The 17,486-nt window shown below is 53.2% G+C and overlaps 1 protein-coding gene across 2 annotated transcripts; it reads left to right on the plus strand.

Annotated features, from left to right (window-relative positions):
• The first annotated feature begins 4,060 nt into the window (after positions 1–4,060).
• ARHGEF15 (Rho guanine nucleotide exchange factor 15) lies at positions 4,061–16,659 on the plus strand. 2 transcript variants are annotated; one of them, XM_032138473.2, is made up of 16 exons: positions 4,061–4,163; positions 5,813–6,462; positions 6,744–7,076; positions 7,309–7,363; positions 9,047–9,105; positions 9,207–9,418; positions 9,556–9,716; positions 9,897–10,049; positions 10,160–10,289; positions 12,550–12,624; positions 12,734–12,826; positions 12,914–13,074; positions 13,171–13,323; positions 13,477–13,559; positions 13,664–13,768; positions 14,989–16,659. In XM_032138473.2, the coding sequence occupies exons 2-16, from the start codon at positions 5,862–5,864 to the stop codon at positions 15,138–15,140; spliced, it is 2,526 nt and encodes an 841-aa protein (XP_031994364.1). In that variant the 5' UTR covers positions 4,061–4,163; positions 5,813–5,861; the 3' UTR covers positions 15,141–16,659. The 2 variants fall into 2 exon arrangements, with proteins under 2 accessions (XP_031994364.1, XP_031994366.1); XM_032138475.2 differs by lacking the exon at positions 4,061–4,163 and adding an exon at positions 4,646–4,687.
• The last annotated feature ends 827 nt before the right edge of the window (positions 16,660–17,486 follow it).

Below are 17,486 nucleotides of genomic sequence, written 5' to 3' on the forward strand. Positions count from 1 at the left end.
AGATTGCGCCACTGCACTCCAGCCTGGGCGACAGAGCGAGACTCCGTCTCAAAAAAAAAAAAAAAAAAGAGGAGTAGTGAACTGTGGGAAGGATTCAATTCAATTTGGCTCAATTAATCAACTATTGAGCACCTATTATGTGCCTGATCCTGTTCCAGAACTTTGGAATATACCAGCGTGAAAGGAAAATGAATCTTGAGGCCCCCAAATCACTAAGCTAAAGAAAAAGTCAAGCTGGGAACTGCTTAGGGCAAACTGCCTCCTACTCAAGGTCATCCCTCTGCTCACTGAGATAAATGCATATCTGGGGCCAGGCTCGGTGGCTCACGCCTGTAATCGCATCACTTTGGGAGGCTGAGGCGGACAGATCACGAGGTCAGGAGATTGAGACCATCCTGGTCAACATGGTGAAACCCCATCTCTACTAAAAGTACAAAAATTAGCTGGGTGTGGTGGTGCACGCCTGTAGTCCCAGCTACTCGGGAGGCTGAGGCAGGAGAATCGCTTGAATCTGGGAGGCGGAGGTTGCAGTGAGCCAAGATCTCACACCACTGCACTCCAGCCTGGGTGACAGAGCAAGACTCTGTCAAAAAAAAAAAAAAAAAAAGCATACCTGATTGCCTTCTTTGGAAAGGCTAATCAGAAACTGAAAAGAATGCAACAGTTTGTCTCTCACCTACCTGTGACCTGGAAGCCCTCTCCATGCTTGAGTTGTCCCGCCTTTCTGGACTAAACCAATGTACATCTTACATATATCGATTAAGGTCTTATGCCTCCCTAAAATGTATAAAACTGAGCTGTGCCCTAACCACGTTGGACACATGTCATCAAGATCTCCTGAAGCTGTGTCACAGGTGTGTGCTCTCACCCTTGACAAAATAAACTTTTTTTTTGAGATGGAATCTCACTCTGTCGTGCCCAGGCTGGTATGCAGTGGTGTGATCCTGGCTCACTGCAACCTCTGCCTCCTGGGTTCAAGTGATTCTTCTGCCTCAGCCTCCTGAGTAGCAAGGATTACAGGCATGCGCTACCACACCTGGCTGATTTTTTGTATTTTTAGTAGAATCAAGGTTTTACCATGTTGGCCAGGCTGGTCTCGAACTCCTGACCTCAGGTGATCTGCCCACCTTGCCCGGCCAAACTGCTTACTTTTGTATTGTGTTATCTGATTTATTGACTAAAATAGTTATTGCAATAGAGGCTACTCTTGTTTTTTTTTTCTATTTCCTTTTCTTTTTTTTTTTGAGATGGAATCTCACTCTGTCGCCTAGGCTGGAGTGCAGTGGTGCAGTCTTGGCTTATTGCAACCTCCACCTCCCAGGTTCAAGCGATTCTCCTGCCTCAGCCTCCAAAATAGCTGGGATTACAGGCACCTGCCACCACGCCCGGCTAATTTTTGTATTTTTAGTAGAGATGGGGTTTCACCATATTGGCCAGGCTGGTTTTGAACCCCTGACTTCAGGTGATCCACCCACCTCGGCCTCCAAAAGTGTTGGGATTACAGGTGTGAGCCACCATGCCAGGCCAAAAACAATTTTTTAAAATTAAGTTTATTACGTCCATGTATTTTCCTGTATATGCTTTTAAAGTCCTTGTGACACTGAGTTACAGGGCTTTGATTCTTGGGTCTAAAAAGGACACCAATTCTGCTAAATCTTAAAAACTGACATCAATTAAAGCCTCACCTTCAGGCCCAGTAGAAGATGCCAATCAAAATAACTGTATTGCTGAGACACACGGCCACAAATTAAAGCTATTAAACTCCTCAAGGCCCAGGGACTATTGCAGAAGAGGTGGGCATGTGAGATGGTAAGGGTTGATTTTGAAAAATAAAATAAATTCAGTTTCTCTATAAATTAACCATTAATGTCAAACGCACACTGATGCAAGACCAGCATAGGGGCCCCTGTGTCAGATTAACAAGGTTTTCTTGGAGCATTAACTGACTCCTTAATAAAGGTTATAAAGGTTATACAAAGGTTACGGAAGTTACATCTTATGGTCAAGATTAAAATGTTATAGACTGTTTATAAAATTTTGGGGGCCGGGTGTGGCGGCTCACACCTGTAATCCCAGCACTTTGGGAGGCCGAGTCGGGCATATCACAAGGTCAGGAGTTGGAGACCAGCCTGGCCAACATGGGGAAACCCTGTCTCTACTAAAAAATACAAAAAATTAGCCAGGCATGGTGGCAGGTGCCTGTAATCCCAGCTACTTGGGACTACAGGTAGGAGAATCACTTGAACCTAGGAGGCGGAGGTTGCAGTGAGCAGAGATCACACCACTGCACTCCAGCCTAGGCGACAGAGCAAGACTCCGCCTCAAAAAAAAAATTTTTTTTGGAAAAAATTTAATTGCTTCATGTTGTTTTTATTGGGGCTTATTGTTTGGAAAATTAAATCTCTTCTGTGATTACAGGGGAGTGCCACCATGCCTCGCTAATTTTTTTTTTTTTTTTTTTTGAGATGGGGTTTCACTCTTGTTGCCCAGGCTGGAGTGCAATGGCGTGATCTCGGCTCACTGCAAACTCCGCCTCCTGGGCTCAAGTGATTCTTGTGCCTCAGACTCCTGAGTAGCTGGGATTACGGGGGAGTCCCACCATGCCTGGCTAATTTTTCTTTCTTTTTCTTTTTTTTTTTGAGATGGAGTTTCACTCTTGTTGCCCAGGCTGGAGTGCAATGGCGTGATCTTGGCTCACTGCAACTGCCGCCTCCTGGGTTCAAGTGATTCTCTCTCCTCAGCCTCCAGAGTAGCTGGGATTACAGGTGTCCGCCACCATGCCTAGCTAATTTTTGTATTTTTTTTTTTAGTAGAGATGGGGTTTCACCATGTTGGCCAGGCTGGTCTCAAACTTCTGACCTCAGGTGATCCACCCTCCTTGGCCTCCCAATCTGCTAGGATTACAGGCATGAGCCACAGCTCCTGGGACATTTTTATTTTTATTTTTTTTGAGATGGAGTCTTGCTCTGTTGCCTAGGCTGTAGTGCAGTGGCAGGATCTTGGCTCATTACAACCTCCGCCTCCCGGGTTCAAGTGATTCTCCTGCTTCACCCTCCCGAGTAGGTGGGAGCACAGGCGTGCGCCAACACGCCCGGCTAATTTTTTTGTATTTTTAGTAGAGACAGGGTTTCACCATGTTGACCAGGCTGGTCTTGAACTCCTGACCTCACATGATCCTTCTGCCTCAGCCTCCCAAAGTGCTGGGATTACAGGCATGAGCCACTGCGCCTGACCTCTGCACATTTTTTATTGTTGTTTTCAGACAGCATATTGCTCTGTTGCCCAGGCTGGAGGGCAGTGGTGCGATCATGGCTCACTGTAGTGTCCAACTCCTGGGCTCAAGCAATCTTCCCACCTCAGCCTCCTGAGTAGCTGGGATCACAAATGTGTGCCATTATGGCTATTTTTTTTTTCTTTTGAGATAGAATTTCGCTCTTGTTGGCCAAGCTGAAGTGCAATGGCGCGATCTCGGCTCACTGCAATCTGTGCCTCCCGGGTTCAAGCAATTCTCCTGCCTCGGCCTCCTGAGTAGCTGGGACTACAGGTGTCCGCCACCACACCCTGCTAATTTTTTGTATTTTTAGTAGAAATGGGGTTTCACCATGTTAGTCAGGCTGGTCTTGAACTCCTGACCTCAGGTGATCTGCCCGCCTCGGCCTCCCCGAGCGCTGGGATTACAGACGCGAGCCACCTCGCCCGGCCTGTCCACGGCTAATTTTTAAAAAATCGTTTGTAGAGACAGGGTTGCACTATGTTGCCGAGGCTGGTCCTCCCACCTTCCCCTCCCAAAGTGCTGAAGTGCTGGGATTATAAAGATGAGCAACCATGCCTGGCCCCCTGCAAATGTTATACCTCCCTGGAGGAGACAGACCCCAAGTCCACACCTCTCCTCTCCTCAGTCCTACCTCCTGGCCCTCCCCTTTTCTCCCTACACACACACACACACACACACACACACACACACACACACACACACACACGCCAGACACAATGGCTGGGTGGGGCTGAGGAACTGGCTTCCTCCGCAGAGATCTCAATCTGGGCCCTGAGTTCCCACCCCAGAATCACAGGAACAGACACTTGGAGACCTCAGCCCTGCATTCCTTGCTCCAAGGGGCAGACAGGACAGGCTGAAAATAGCAACTGATTCCAAAAAGATAAAGGTAAATTCATGGGGACCTACTGCAGAGTTAGGGAAGGCAGCCTGCGGGAGGGTCCCTCAGTGTGAAATAGGCGTTGGCTCACGCCCGGCTCAGGAGACAGGTGGTGGTGCAAGTCCAGGGAAAGATGGTGAGACTCGACATGGAGGGACGCACGCAGCATCCCTTAGCTGAGACAGAGGCATCCAGACACCCATGCTGCCCAGCCGGGCTCTGTGCCATTGCCGTCTTGTCCTCATCCCCACCCGTGTCCACCTCACCCCTGTGAGCCCCGATCCACACAGCTGTGCAGGTAGAACCTGCGCACACACTTTCCAAGCCTGAATTTCAGCTTTTCCCCAGACCCCTTTAACCTCTGAGACCCTGGATACCTCTGTCTCCTGGGGCCCCGTGTGATATGCGCATGTGGAGAGTGGTGTGGTTTGTGAGGTAGGGGGGGTGTCCGGTTGGGAGGCGGATCTGATTCCTGTTTCCTGCCCCTACTCACTCAGCCCTGGGAGGTGACTGAGAGTGGAAGGGATTCAAGGGTGAGTGCTTGGGGCCCGAGTACCTGGGTTCCTGAGTGGGGGGTAGGGAAGGAAGTAAATGCAGGTACCCAAGAGGGGGTGGGATCCCTGAGGGGCAGGGGCTGGGGAGGAGCTGGCCAGTGGTCAAGACCACCGTGTGGGTCACTTTGCTAAATGACTTTCTGCCAGAACACAGAGGCCACTGAGCTGCAAGACCCATCATCTACAACCCCCTTGTTCTCCCCTCATCATTTCTCAAGGACCCAATCCGAGGCCTGGAGGGGTCTGACTCTCCTGCTGAGCCCTGAAGGGAGTTTGGGGGTTCCTCTGCTTCCCAGACCTGACCCTGCAGCCTTCTTGGGATTGTAGCCTCCTTCCTGGAGGGAGGAAGAGAAACCCAGGCCGCAGTGCCTTGGCCCGACTGGTCCTCTCCTTCGGTTTGCTCTCCCAGCCACCTCTCCAGGCCTCCTGGCAAGACCCATGCCTGTGCTGGGCCTCTCTCTGTGACCAGACCCGAGGGCAGGCGGGGATGATCAGACTCAGGACAGGGGAGACTGCGCCAGGACCTCCTCATCTCCGGGGGTCAGAGGCTCCAGGAATCTTGATGGCAGGAAAAGGAGACTAAAAATAATCCGGAAAGGGAGAGTCCGGAGAGAGGAACTGGGAAATGGGGGGCGGAGGGCCGGTGGAGCAGGGAAACAGTGATGCACACCTCGCAGCCCAGGCCCGGCAGACAGGCGCGCCCACGGCACCCAGACCCAGACAGCACAGAACACACATGGCACACCCACCCTGGCACCGCTATCTCAGACACTCACACCGAGAACTTCCTAAAGGGCCACACGCCACACACTGTACGCTCCACTCTTCCCCTGCCCACCCACCCGGCAAGCACAGAACTCACACACTCACAACACACTGTGCCACCCCCCACACAAACCACACACAAACCTCCACAACACTCCACGGACACACGGTTCAGTGGGCAGACATGGAGCAGCTGTATCCCGTATTGAGTTTTATGGATTCTCTAGAACCCCCACACCAGCCTTCCCTCCTGACTTCAAAATCCTGCCTTCCAGTGGCCTCAGTTTACCCTCCCTGAGGGGCACTAAAGGTCTTTCTCTTTCCTTCCCTCCTCCTCAGGGGATGACTCCAGCAGAGCACCTCACTCCTTTGAAGAGCACAGAGGAAGATGTCAGCCCAGTCCCTTCCTGCAGCAACACCCCCCACGCAGAAGCCCCCTCGGATCATACGCCCCCGCCCTCCTTCTCGTTCCAGGGCTGCCCAGTCCCCAGGGCCTCCCCACAATGGCTCCTCTCCACAAGAACTACCCCGAAACTCCAATGATGCACCAACCCCAATGTGCGCCCCCATCTTCTGGGAGCCCCCAGCTGCATCCCTCAAGCCCCCTGCTCTTTTGCCCCCCTCAGCTTCTAGAGCCAGCCTCGACTCCCAGACTTCTCCAGACTCACCTTCCAGCACTCCCACACCTAGTCCAGTGTCTCGGCGCTCCGCCTCCCCAGAACCTGCTCCCCGGTCTCCAGTCCCCCCACCCAAGCCCTCTGGGTCACCCTGCATGCCTCTACTCCCCATGGCTGAGGTCCTGGCTCAGAATGGCTCTGCCTCAGCCCCTGGCACTGTGCGGAGGCTGGCTGGCAGGTTCGAAGGGGGTGCTGAAGGCCGGGCTCAGGGTGCAGATGCCCCGGAGCCAAGTCTCCAAGTGAGAGCAGATGTGAATGGGGAGAGAGAAGCTCCCCTCACCGGGAGTGGGTCCAAGGAGAATGGTGCTCCAGGTGAGTGTGGGGGGCAGGGGGCGCTGGGTGACCTCAATCCACCCATCTTCTTCGTTTTCAGGGCTGACAACTTTCAGGGGCTACCTTTTCAAAAATGGATTTAATGTTTGGGATATCTGGTTTCTGTATGCCGGGATTTGAAGGGAGTCAGGGTGGAGGAGATCTATAGATGCCTGGACCTTGATGTTGCAGTTGCTGGGCAGGTTAAAGATGGAGATGGTCTGGGCAGGGGTGGAGCTGGGCCCCAAGGGCTTTCTCCTTAGGCTACCCGTCTCCCACAGATGCTGGCCTGGCCTGCCCTCCCTGCTGCCCCTGTATCTGCCACACCACCCGGCCTGGCCTGGAGCTCAGATGGGTGCCTGTGGGGGGCTATGAGGAGATCCCCAGGGTCCCCCGTCGGGCCTCCCCGCTGCGGACCTCTCGTTCCCGCCCAAACCCTCCAAGCATCGGTCACCCTGCTGTTGTCCTCACATCCTACCGCTCCACTGCTGAGCGCAAACTCCTGCCACCCCTCAAGCCTCCCAAACCAACTCGTGTCAGGCAGGACGCCACCATTTTCGGGGACCCCCCAGAGCCAGATCTCGATCTGCCTTCTGAAGATGGAATCCAAACAGGTGCAGGGCCTGGGGGAGTGGACCTCTGGGCTGTGGGGTGGAGGGGGACTAAAGCCCAGCAAACTACAATCCCCAACAGGCACTGGGCTCTTTGCTTCCCTACCAGCTGCTGCTCTGGTGCTGAAGAGAGTTGCAGTTTTTGTAGTAACCGTCCCTGCTGGGGCTAGAGTCGGGAGTCCTGGGCTGGGGATCCTGGAGTTTTTTTTCTCTTCACTCTGGCTTCTCTCTCCAGGGGACAGTCCTGATGAAGCTCCTCGGAATGCTCCTCCAGCAACTGTGGAGGGGAGGTACCAAACACCCCCACCCCTACTCCCTGGTTCTCTCCCCACCATGCTTCTACCTGAGGGCAGACTAACCTGCAGCTCCAGCTAAATCCCACCTCCACAAAGGTGAGGGGACAAGGGCCAGGGCTCTAGAGATAAGCAGCCCTTGTTTCTTTTTTTTTTTTTTTTTTTTTTTTTTTTCAGACGGAGTCTCGCTCTGTCGCCCAGCTGGAGTGCAGTGGCGCAATCTCGGCTCACTGCAAGCTCCGCCTCCCGGGTTCACGCCATTCTCCTGCCTCAGCCTCTCCGAGTAGCTGGGACTACAGGCGCCCGCCACCACACCCGGCTAATTTTTTTTGTATGTTTAGTAGAGACGGGGTTTCACCGTGGTCTCGATCTCCTGACCTCATGATCCGCCCGCCTCGGCCTCCCAAAGTGCTGGGATTACAGGCGTGAGCCACCGCGCCCGGCCAGCAGCCCTTGTTTCGAATCCCAGCTCTGACCCTTATCAATTCTGTGATCTTATAGAAGGCCGGGCACGGTGGCTTATGTCTGTAATCCCAGCACTTTGGGAGGCCGAGGCGGGAGGATCACCTGAGGTCAGGAGTTCAAGATCAGCCTGGCTAACATGGTGAAACCCCATCTCTACTAAAAATACAAAAATTAGCCGGGCATGGTGATGGGTGCCTGCAGTCCCAGCTACCCGGGAGGCTGAGGCAGGAGAATTGCTTGGACCCGGGAGATGGAGGTTGCAGGGGGCCAAGATCATGCCATTGCACTCCAGCCTGGGCGACAAGAGAGAAACTCCATCTCAAAAAAAAAAAAAAAAAGATCTATGGCCTTCCTGGGTCTCAGTGTCCTCATCTATGAAATGGGGTTAAGCATAGGAACCACCTCATGGAATTGTGGGGATATGATATTGTGAAGAGCCGGGCCCAGAGTAAGTGGGTGCACCATTTTAACTCCCTTCCCTCACCTTGAGCTTCTATTGCAATTATTGTCTGAAAATCTATTTGGCAATCATGACCATCTCTTCTATGCTATCCAGGCTTGTTAATTATCTTAGATTCACCATTGTTATCAGAAGTTATCTGGGTCCATTCATTTATTCAACAAACATTTACTAGTGTGGTTTTTAGCTTGGGCGAGTGGGGGTATGGTGGTGCCAATGACCAGAGCAGGGGAGATAAGGGGCTGCAGGTGCTGGTGGGAGGTGTGAGAGTTTGTAGTCCATCACGTTGAGCTTCCTTGACACACAAATAGGACATTCCAGACAATGGTTGCTACGTGAGACGGCTGACAAGGAGACTCAGAAGTCTCTGGTCTACAATAGTTGACATAAGAATGTCAACTAAGCCCACTTAGTTCAGGGGCTCCTCTCTAAAAGGCACATAAAAAGATCTGGAATTTGGGCTGGGCAAAGTAGCTTCGCCTGTAATCCTGACACTTTGCGAGGCCAAGGTGGCAGGATTGCTTGAGGCCAGGAGTTTAAGACCAGCCTGGGCAACATAGTGAGTCCTTGTCTTTCCCCTTCAAAAAAAAAAAAAAAAAAAAAGAAAGAAAAACCTGAGGTTTGATGTGGGGAGCCGTCAGGGTCCCTACATCCAACCTGCACGTGGGTTGCCCTGTCCAGCATGGGAACAAGCATCCCTGTGGTGGGCAGCAGTGGTGGCCCTGGGGACTCCCTTCCCTTTCTTTTCTCCACAGGGAAGAGGAGGGGCTAGAGGTGCTGAAGGAGCAGAATTGGGAGGTGCCCCTGCAGGATGGTGAGGGCCTCTGGACCTGAGGGTCCCTGCTGTGACCATCAAGCAGTGGGGAAGGGTTTGGGAGCCCTGGGCTTCCCTGAAGTGCTATGTTTGCCCTCTAGAACCTCTGTACCAGACCTACCGAGCAGCCGTGCTGTCAGAGGAGCTGTGGGGGGTCGGTGAGGAAGGGAGTCCTTCTCCAGCAAATGCTGGAGATGCGCCCACCTTCCCACGACCCCCTGGACCTCGTAACACCCTGTGGCAGGAGCTTCCGGCTGTGCAAGCCAGCGGCCTTCTGGATACCCTCAGCTCCCAGGAGAGGCGCATGCAGGAGGTGGGAGCTGAAAGTGGGAGATGGGAAGAGGGTGCTGGGGGGTTGGGCTGCATGGGTCAGGCATGGGGAGGAGAGCCCAGGGTCCTAGCTTCCCACGGTGAACTGGGCTTCCTACGACTGCCTGCTCTTCTTTCTAGAGTCTTTTTGAGGTGGTGACATCCGAGGCTTCCTACCTGCGCTCCCTGCGGCTGCTGACCGACACCTTCGTGCTGAGCCAGGCACTCCGGGACACGCTCACCCCCCGCGATCACCACACACTCTTCTCCAATGTGCAGCGAGTCCAGGGAGTCAGCGAGCGGTCAGTGGCTTTCCGTCCTTCCAGGGAACCTGCCCTTAGGCTACTGGGCACGCCCTTTCCTCTCTCCCGGGCCCAGGTCCTTCCTTCTACGGACTCGGTTAGTTCCCAGCCCTTCTCTGAAGAACCCGGGAGACCCGGGTCTCTGCCCCACCCCATTGCTTGCTTCCCCAATTCCTTCAGGTTTCTAGCAACGCTTCTGTCCCGTGTGCGCTCTTCCCCCCACATCAGCGACCTGTGTGACGTGGTGCATGCCCACGCCGTGGGGCCTTTCTCGGTGTATGTGGATTATGTGCGTAACCAGCAGTATCAGGAGGAGACCTACAGCCGCCTCATGTGAGTGTCCCAGGGGTGGCAGGAAGCTGGGGAGAGGGGTGGGGTCGAGGCCACAGCAGACTGGGGCACCAGGGCCTCCAGGCAGCCGCTAGCCATGCCTGCTTCTGCAGGGACACCAACGTGCGCTTCTCCGCCGAGCTGCGCCGGCTGCAGAGCCTCCCTAAGTGTGAGCGGCTCCCGCTGCCGTCCTTCCTGCTACTGCCCTTCCAGCGCATCACCCGGCTCCGCATGCTGCTGCAGGTACCTGTCCCGGCTGCGGCCGTTTCTGCCCCACCAACCCCATTGGAGAACTCTCCCGAGGGATTCTTGGCCCTCCAGCTATCACCATGCACTACTCCACCTTAAACATAAAATCCCCCACATGATAACTCCGAATCTGGGTCTCTCAGCCTAGGACCCACCAAGCCCTACCTTAGGGGCCGTGTGCTCTTCCCCCTACCTAGACTGCCTCCAGGTGCAGGTGCCGGGAAAGCCCTCTGGCTGGAGACATGAGTTCCACACCTAGCTCTGCCACTGACTCTCTGAGTGACCTTGGGCAAGTCCCTTCTGCTCGCTGGGTCTCATGGGGAGTGTGTGAGTGGTTTTTGAGGTTGTCTCTGGCTATATTCTTCTACCCACATGCCTTCCCAGCTGGGGTGATATCACCCCCAAGGGGGTAAAAATTGGTTCTTGGGGGGTGAAAATAATCTTAGTTATTCCAACAGTTGTACTCCATTAAGCTTTAGTGCATAAACAGAGTTCCAGTAGATCTGTAGAATTAAACTTTCATGGTGAGGGAGATGTTTAGGGAAAATTATCTAAAAAAGGCACCTTAGTGGGGTGATGCTGGGGAAAAAAAAAGTTTGAGATTTGAGACACTTTCTTCCTCCTCTTCCTCCTCCTCCTCCTCCTCTTCTCCTTCTCATTCTTTGAGACAGAGTCTCACTCTGTCACCCAGGCTGGAGTGCAGTGGCGCAATATCGGCTCACTGCAACCTCTGCCTCCCGGGTTCAAGCGATTCTCCTGCCTCAGACTTGTGAGTAGCTGGGATTACAGGTGTGGACTACCATGCCCAGCTAATTATTGTATTGTTAGTAGAGATGGGGTTTCACCATGTTGGCCAGGCTGCTTTCAAACTCCTGACCTCATGTGGTCCACCCGCCTCAACCTCCCAAAGTGCTGGCATTACAGGCATGAGCCACTGCACCCGGCCTGAGACACTCTCTTCTATTGCAAAGCAGAGACTCCTTTCTAACCAGGTCGCCCAATACGGGGATCTTTAGAGCAATGGCATGATCACGGCTCACTGCAGCCTCAAATTCCTGGGCTCAAGGGATCCTCATGCCTCAGCCTCTAGAGTAGCTGGTACTACAATGCCACCATGCCTGGCTATTTATTAATTTTTATTTTTATAGAGACAGGGTCTCACTGTGTTGGCCAGGCTGGTCTTGAACTCCTGGCCACAAGCAATCCTCCTATCTCAGCTTCTCAAAGCTCTGGCATTACAGGTGTGAGCTGCTGAGCCCAGCGAATGGGGGGATCTTTATGTGAAGAGTTCCCAACTAGATTATCAGCGTCTTTATGATCTTATTCAGCTTTATCTATCCCCAGTGTAGACAACACAACAACAATGATGATACTAATCATAATAGCTCAATAGCTATTGAGCTTTCTAGGAATAGTTCTAAGTGCTATACACCTGTGTAACCTTACCCACAACTATGTGAGGGTAGGAACTATTATTTGTCCTACTTTAGAGATGAGAAAGCTAAGGCACAGGTCACATAACTTGCCCCAGGTCATATAGAAATAATTGATGGAGACAAAATTGTAATCTAAGCACTCTTAGCTACTCTGCTATATTGCCTGCACTAACAGTTTTGGTTAATAATTATTAAAATAATAGGAACCTTTGGGGCCGGCAAGGTGGCTCATGCCTGTAATCCAGCACTTTGGAAGGCTGAGGCGGGTGGATCATCTGAGGTTGGGAGTTCAAGACCAGCCTGGCCAACATGGTGAAACCCTGCCTCTACTACAAATACAAAAAAATTAGCCGAGCATGGTGGCAGGTGCCTGTAATCCCAGCTACTTGGGAGGCTGAGGCAGGAGAATCACTTGAACCCGGGAGGCAGAGGTTGCAGTGAGCTGAGATGGTGCCACTGCACTCCAGCCTGGGCGACAGAGCCAGACTCCCGACAAAAAAAAAAAAAAAAAGGAACCTTGTTTTTAACATTTAATATGTGCCAAGAACTATGCTAAGCACTTTACATATATTACCTTCTTGAATCCTCAAAACAATGCTATTGATATGCTAGGTGGGTATTAGCCCCATTTTACAGATGGGGAAGCTGAGGCTCAGAGAGGTAACAGGACTTGCTCAGGGTTCTGCAGATGGTGAGTGATGAGGTCTGTCAGCTTTGTTGAAACTGGCCAAAGCAGGCAGGGTCCTCTGAGCTGTGGCACCTCTGAATCTCAGGGCCACAGAGCAGGGGGCCCAGTCACCCTTCCTCCTTGTCCCCAGAATATCCTGCGCCAGACAGAAGAGGGGTCCAGCCGTCAGGAGAATGCCCAGAAGGCCCTGGGTGCTGTCAGCAAGGTGGGCAGGGGGGAAGCTGAAGCAGGGGGAGGTGACAAGGTGGTAGAGAGAAATGGTAGGGAGTAGGGGGCTGCTCGCTGGGGTGGGTGACACAGCTCCCCTTACCTAGATCATCGAGCGTTGCAGCGCTGAGGTGGGACGCATGAAGCAGACTGAAGAGCTAATCCGGCTCGCCCAAAGGCTGCGCTTCCACAAAGTCAAGGTACGTCCCTGCCCAGGCTCCCCATCTTGCCCTGCCCTACGTTGCTGCTGCCACACTAGAACCTCCTCTGCCTCCGCTTCCTCGCAGGCTCTGCCCCTGGTCTCCTGGTCACGGCGCCTGGAATTCCAGGGAGAGCTGACCGAGTTAGGGTGCCGGAGGGGGGGCGTGCTCTTTGCCTCACGCCCCCGCTTCACCCCTCTTTGCCTGCTGCTCTTTAGCGACCTGCTGCTCATCACTCAGCCTAAGAGGTGAGTCCTAGGGAAGGAAGGAGCCCAGGCTGGAGTGGGCAGGAGGGGTCCAGTGGGACCCCTGCTGTCCTTCTGAATGATCTCATCCCTGGGCAGTGGGCAGCGGCTACAGGTTCTGGACTATGCCCATCGCTCCCTGGTCCAGGCCCAGCAGGTTCCGGATCCATCTGGACCCCCTACCTTCCGCCTCTCCCTTCTCAGCAACCACCAGGGCCGCCCCACCCACCGGCTACTCCAAGCTTCTTCCCTGTGAGTTGTGTTTCCTTCAGAAAACACCCTTGGGACACTTATCTGACCTCTCAGACCTCCCCCCACTTCCCCAGTCTCTCTCTTCTGTGGCTCCTGCCTCAGCCCCAGAGGATCTCTTGGGCCAACTGTGACACTTCTCAATATCCCCACCAGATCAGACATGCAGCGCTGGCTGGGAGCCTTCCCGACCCCAGGCCCCCTTCCCTGCTCCTCAGACACCATCTACGAGGACTGTGGTGAGTATCCCCCTAGAGGGGAGGAGGGAAGAAAAAGTGAGTCTTAGAGGAATATGGGGGAGAAGCTAAACAGAATCACTTTAATGTCACCCACCCCCAACCAGACTGTTCCCAGGAACTGTGTTCAGAGTCGTCTGCACCTGCCAAGACTGAAGGACGGAGCCTGGAGTCCAGGGCTGCCCCCAAACACCTGCACAAGACCCCTGAAGGTGAGAAAGTCTTTCATTTATTTATTTTGTATTTATTATTATTATTTTTTGAGACAGAGTCTCATTCTGTCAGCCAGGCTAGAGTGCAGTGGGGTGAGCTCAGCTCACTGCAGCCTCTGCCTCCTGGGTTCAAGGGATTCTCCTGCCTCAACCTCCCAAGTAGCTGGGATTACAGGCACCCACCACCACGTCTGGCTACTTTTTATATTTTTAGTAGAGATGGGGTTTCACCATGTTGGCCAGGCTGGTCTTGAACTCAGGTGATCCATCCACTTCCACCTCCCAAAGTGCTGGGATTATAGGCATGAGCCTCCGGTGCCCAGCCTTATTTCTATTCTTTTTTAATGGAGGTGGGGGTCTCACTATGTTACTCAGGCTGGTCTTGAACTCCTGGGCTCAAGTGATCCTCCTGCCTCAGCCTCCCAAAGTGCTGGGATTACAGGCATGAGCCACTGCGCCTGGCTGTGTTTCATTTATTCATTCAATAAATATTTATTAAGCACCTACAAAGTGCCACTTGCTGTTCTAGGGACTGTGAATCAAACATATCACACTTCCTTCCTTGCTGGAGCTATGTTCTAGCAGAGGAGGCAGACGATAAACAATGAGCAAAATAGATAAGTAAATTATAAAGTATATGTGAAGGTGATGAGTGTTATGGAAAAAAAAAAAATGAGCAGAGCAAAGAAGGTCAGGAGTTCCAGGGTTGCGCAGACTGAAATTTTCAATAGGGAGGCCGAGGTGGACCTCACTGAGAAGGCAGCATGAAGCTTCATGGAGCTAATTTAGGCCCATGGTGTCTGGGGGAAGAGTGTCCCAGCTGGAGGCAGCAGGCAGTGCAAAGGCCCTGCAGCTGGTGTGTGACTGAGGAACTGTAAGGAGGCCAGTGTGGCTAGCAGGAGAGAGAAAGGGGGAGAAGCAAATGAGGTCATAGAAGTGGCAGAGATGGGATCACGCAGGATCTGACAGGTCCCTACAAGGACTCCACCTCTTTCTCCAAGAGACATGAGCAGCCACTGCAGGGCTTGACGGAGGAGCAGCACAGACCGTCTCCGAGCTGCTGTCACCTCCACTTCTGATGCGCTTTCTAGCGATGCTCCAGGCTTGTCCATGAATTCCCACAGCTACAGTGACCCTGAAGGCCTGAGACCCCATGAGGCCCCCTTTCCCACCTGATCCCTGCCCCCACCTCACTGGAGCCCCTGTCTCTCTTCCCCCAGGTTGGCTGAAGGGGCTTCCTGGGGCCTTCCCTGCCCAGCTGGTGTGTGAAGTCACAGGGGAACACGAAAGGAGGAGGCACCTTCGCCAGCACCAGAGGCTTCTCGAGGCTGTTGGACCTTCTTCAGGCACCCCCAATGCCCCCCCACCCTAATGCAGGCTGAGGAGGGGGCACAGGTTGGGAGACATTTACCAGTGTGGCACGGAGAGAACAAAGCCCATTCATCCATTGGATTCACTGTCAGTGGAGATACTACCTCTTGTGACAACCAATAGAGATTGAGCTTCAGGACAGGGCAGCCAATGAAAACGGCTGCCTGAGCCCACAGCAATAAGAATGAATGAGGATGCCTTGAATGTATGGCCAATGGAGACAGAGGCTTAGTGCAGAGCAGCCAATGGGTACTGAGCTGGCAGAGCCTACGGCCAATGAGTATTCCTGCTATGCTCAGGGCCAAGGAAGACAAATCTAGGTCATGGCAGTTGAAAAAGGGCCTCATTGGAGATAAAGTCCTAGGATAAAATTGGGAACAGGAATGAGCAGGAAGCCAACCAGCCAAAGAAAATGGTGATCTGGACCCAAGAGACCAGTAGTCACCCTCCTTGTTTCTGCAGCAATGACTGGTCCTATCTTTTGAGTCTGGGAAATACTAGTTTCCATTCCTGGATGCTTCCTGTGCCCTCTCAAGCCAGTTCTTCTCTTCCAGAAGAATTCAGAGTGTGTGTCTCAGAAAATCTGTGTGTGTGCACGTGCATGTGTAGATATGTGCGTATATGTATCAGGGAAGGCATTCTGCTGACTGTGGTGTCTGTGTGGTGATTGTGCTCCTCACCCACAAATGACTGAGTGCTCCATTTCTTCCTTTACCTCCCATTTTTCCTATTACTCGCTCCAAGAAAGATGCTAAGTCTGAGCTCCAGAAGAGACTGTGCTGGGTGTGGCTTGGCACCCAGGGGATGAGAGCCCTGAGCTCTGGGTCTCTTGGAGGCTAGGATTCCGTGGCAGTTGCAGGGCAGTGTTATGGAGCAGCCAACAGCCTGGCAGAGGAGCCCAAGGGACTGAAGAAGGCCAGTAGGTGGGTCCTGAGGCCCCTGAAGTCTGCAGGCCCTTCTCCTTGCCCCAAACACTGGCCTCCATAATTCCTGCCTGCAGATCCCCCAACTGGAACTACAATCCACCAGCCAGCTTCAGCCTTGAGCTTCGGAACCGCATTAGATCCTGCATCTGGGTGAAGAAACGGGAGCTGTGGACCACAGGCCAGCCAGTGAACCTCCCGGTCTTTCTTGCCTTTGTCCTGATCCTCTCGCAGAAACACTGGGCCAAACAGTGGGGAGAGATTGGAGAGCGGGTGTGGCTGCCCAACCCCATCCAGAGCATCTGCTTCCAGATGAGCAAATGCCTCGCATGATACCAGAGGAGGTGAGGAACAGAGACAACAAGGCAGACAGTGGCTGGCAGGGGGGCCCAGGCCCAGGACGAGGCCTCCCCTTCAGCTCAGGCACAGCAACTTGCCCAGGACTGACACTGTCACACTGACTGCAGGAGGCACAGGGACTCCGGGAGACTCAGAGGGCAAAGAGCACTGGCATTTGGCATGTCCATGACGTTGGAGACTCCCCCAGCAGGGTGCCTGACATGTGGGGAACCCTCAGTAAATAGTGGTGCATTTGTATTGAGGCTCTCCAGGGAAGTGTGTGCTTATAGGAGCAGTGGTCTCCAAGTGTGGTTTATAAGGGGGATGGGGTTGCTTGGAAAGGGGTCCAGAGCAGGGGTCAATTCTGTTGGGAACTGGGGCTTGAAGGTCATGTGCAAGACCTGAGGGTGTCAGCCCACTCACAGTTCCTGAGGGATCTCAGGTGGTGGTGGTGGTGGCGATGGTGGTGGGTTTGCAGCAGCTGTGGTTGGGGGCTGTTGCAGGCTGGGCACTGCCTGGGGCTCTGGCAGGGGTTGAAAATGCAGCAAGAAGGATAAAAAGGGCAGTCAGGGCTGGGCACGGTGACTGGCACCCGTAATCCCATCACTTTTGGGAGGCCGAGGTGGGCAGATCACTTGAGCTCAGGAGTTTGAGACCAGCCTGGGCAGCATAATGAAACCCTGTCTCTACAAAAAATACAAAAATTACCCAGGCGTAGTGGCATGCGCCTATAGTCCCAGTTACTTGGGAGGCTGAGGCAAGAGGATAGCTTAACCCCGGGAGGTCGAGGCTGCAATGTGCCATGTTCGCATCACCGCACTCCAGCTTGGGTGACAAAGCAAGACCCTGTCTCAAAAAAAAAAAAAAAAAAGGCAGGGATAAAGGCCCTTTACTGACCAGCCAATCACCTCTGTGTTTAATTCAATTATACCTATTTATTGAGTGCCTTCTATGTGCCAGGCATTGTTCTAGGATCTGGAGATACAGATATGAATAAGACAAAGTCCTTGCCCTCGGGAAGCCTTCATCCTGAGGGTGAGAGGTGACAGGGACAATTACCATGTCAACAAATTAATAAGGCCGGG

The sequence above is a fragment of the Hylobates moloch genome, unplaced genomic scaffold, assembly GCF_009828535.3.
Source record: "Hylobates moloch isolate HMO894 unplaced genomic scaffold, HMol_V3 SCAFFOLD_19, whole genome shotgun sequence".
Taxonomy (NCBI): Eukaryota; Metazoa; Chordata; class Mammalia; order Primates; family Hylobatidae; genus Hylobates; species Hylobates moloch.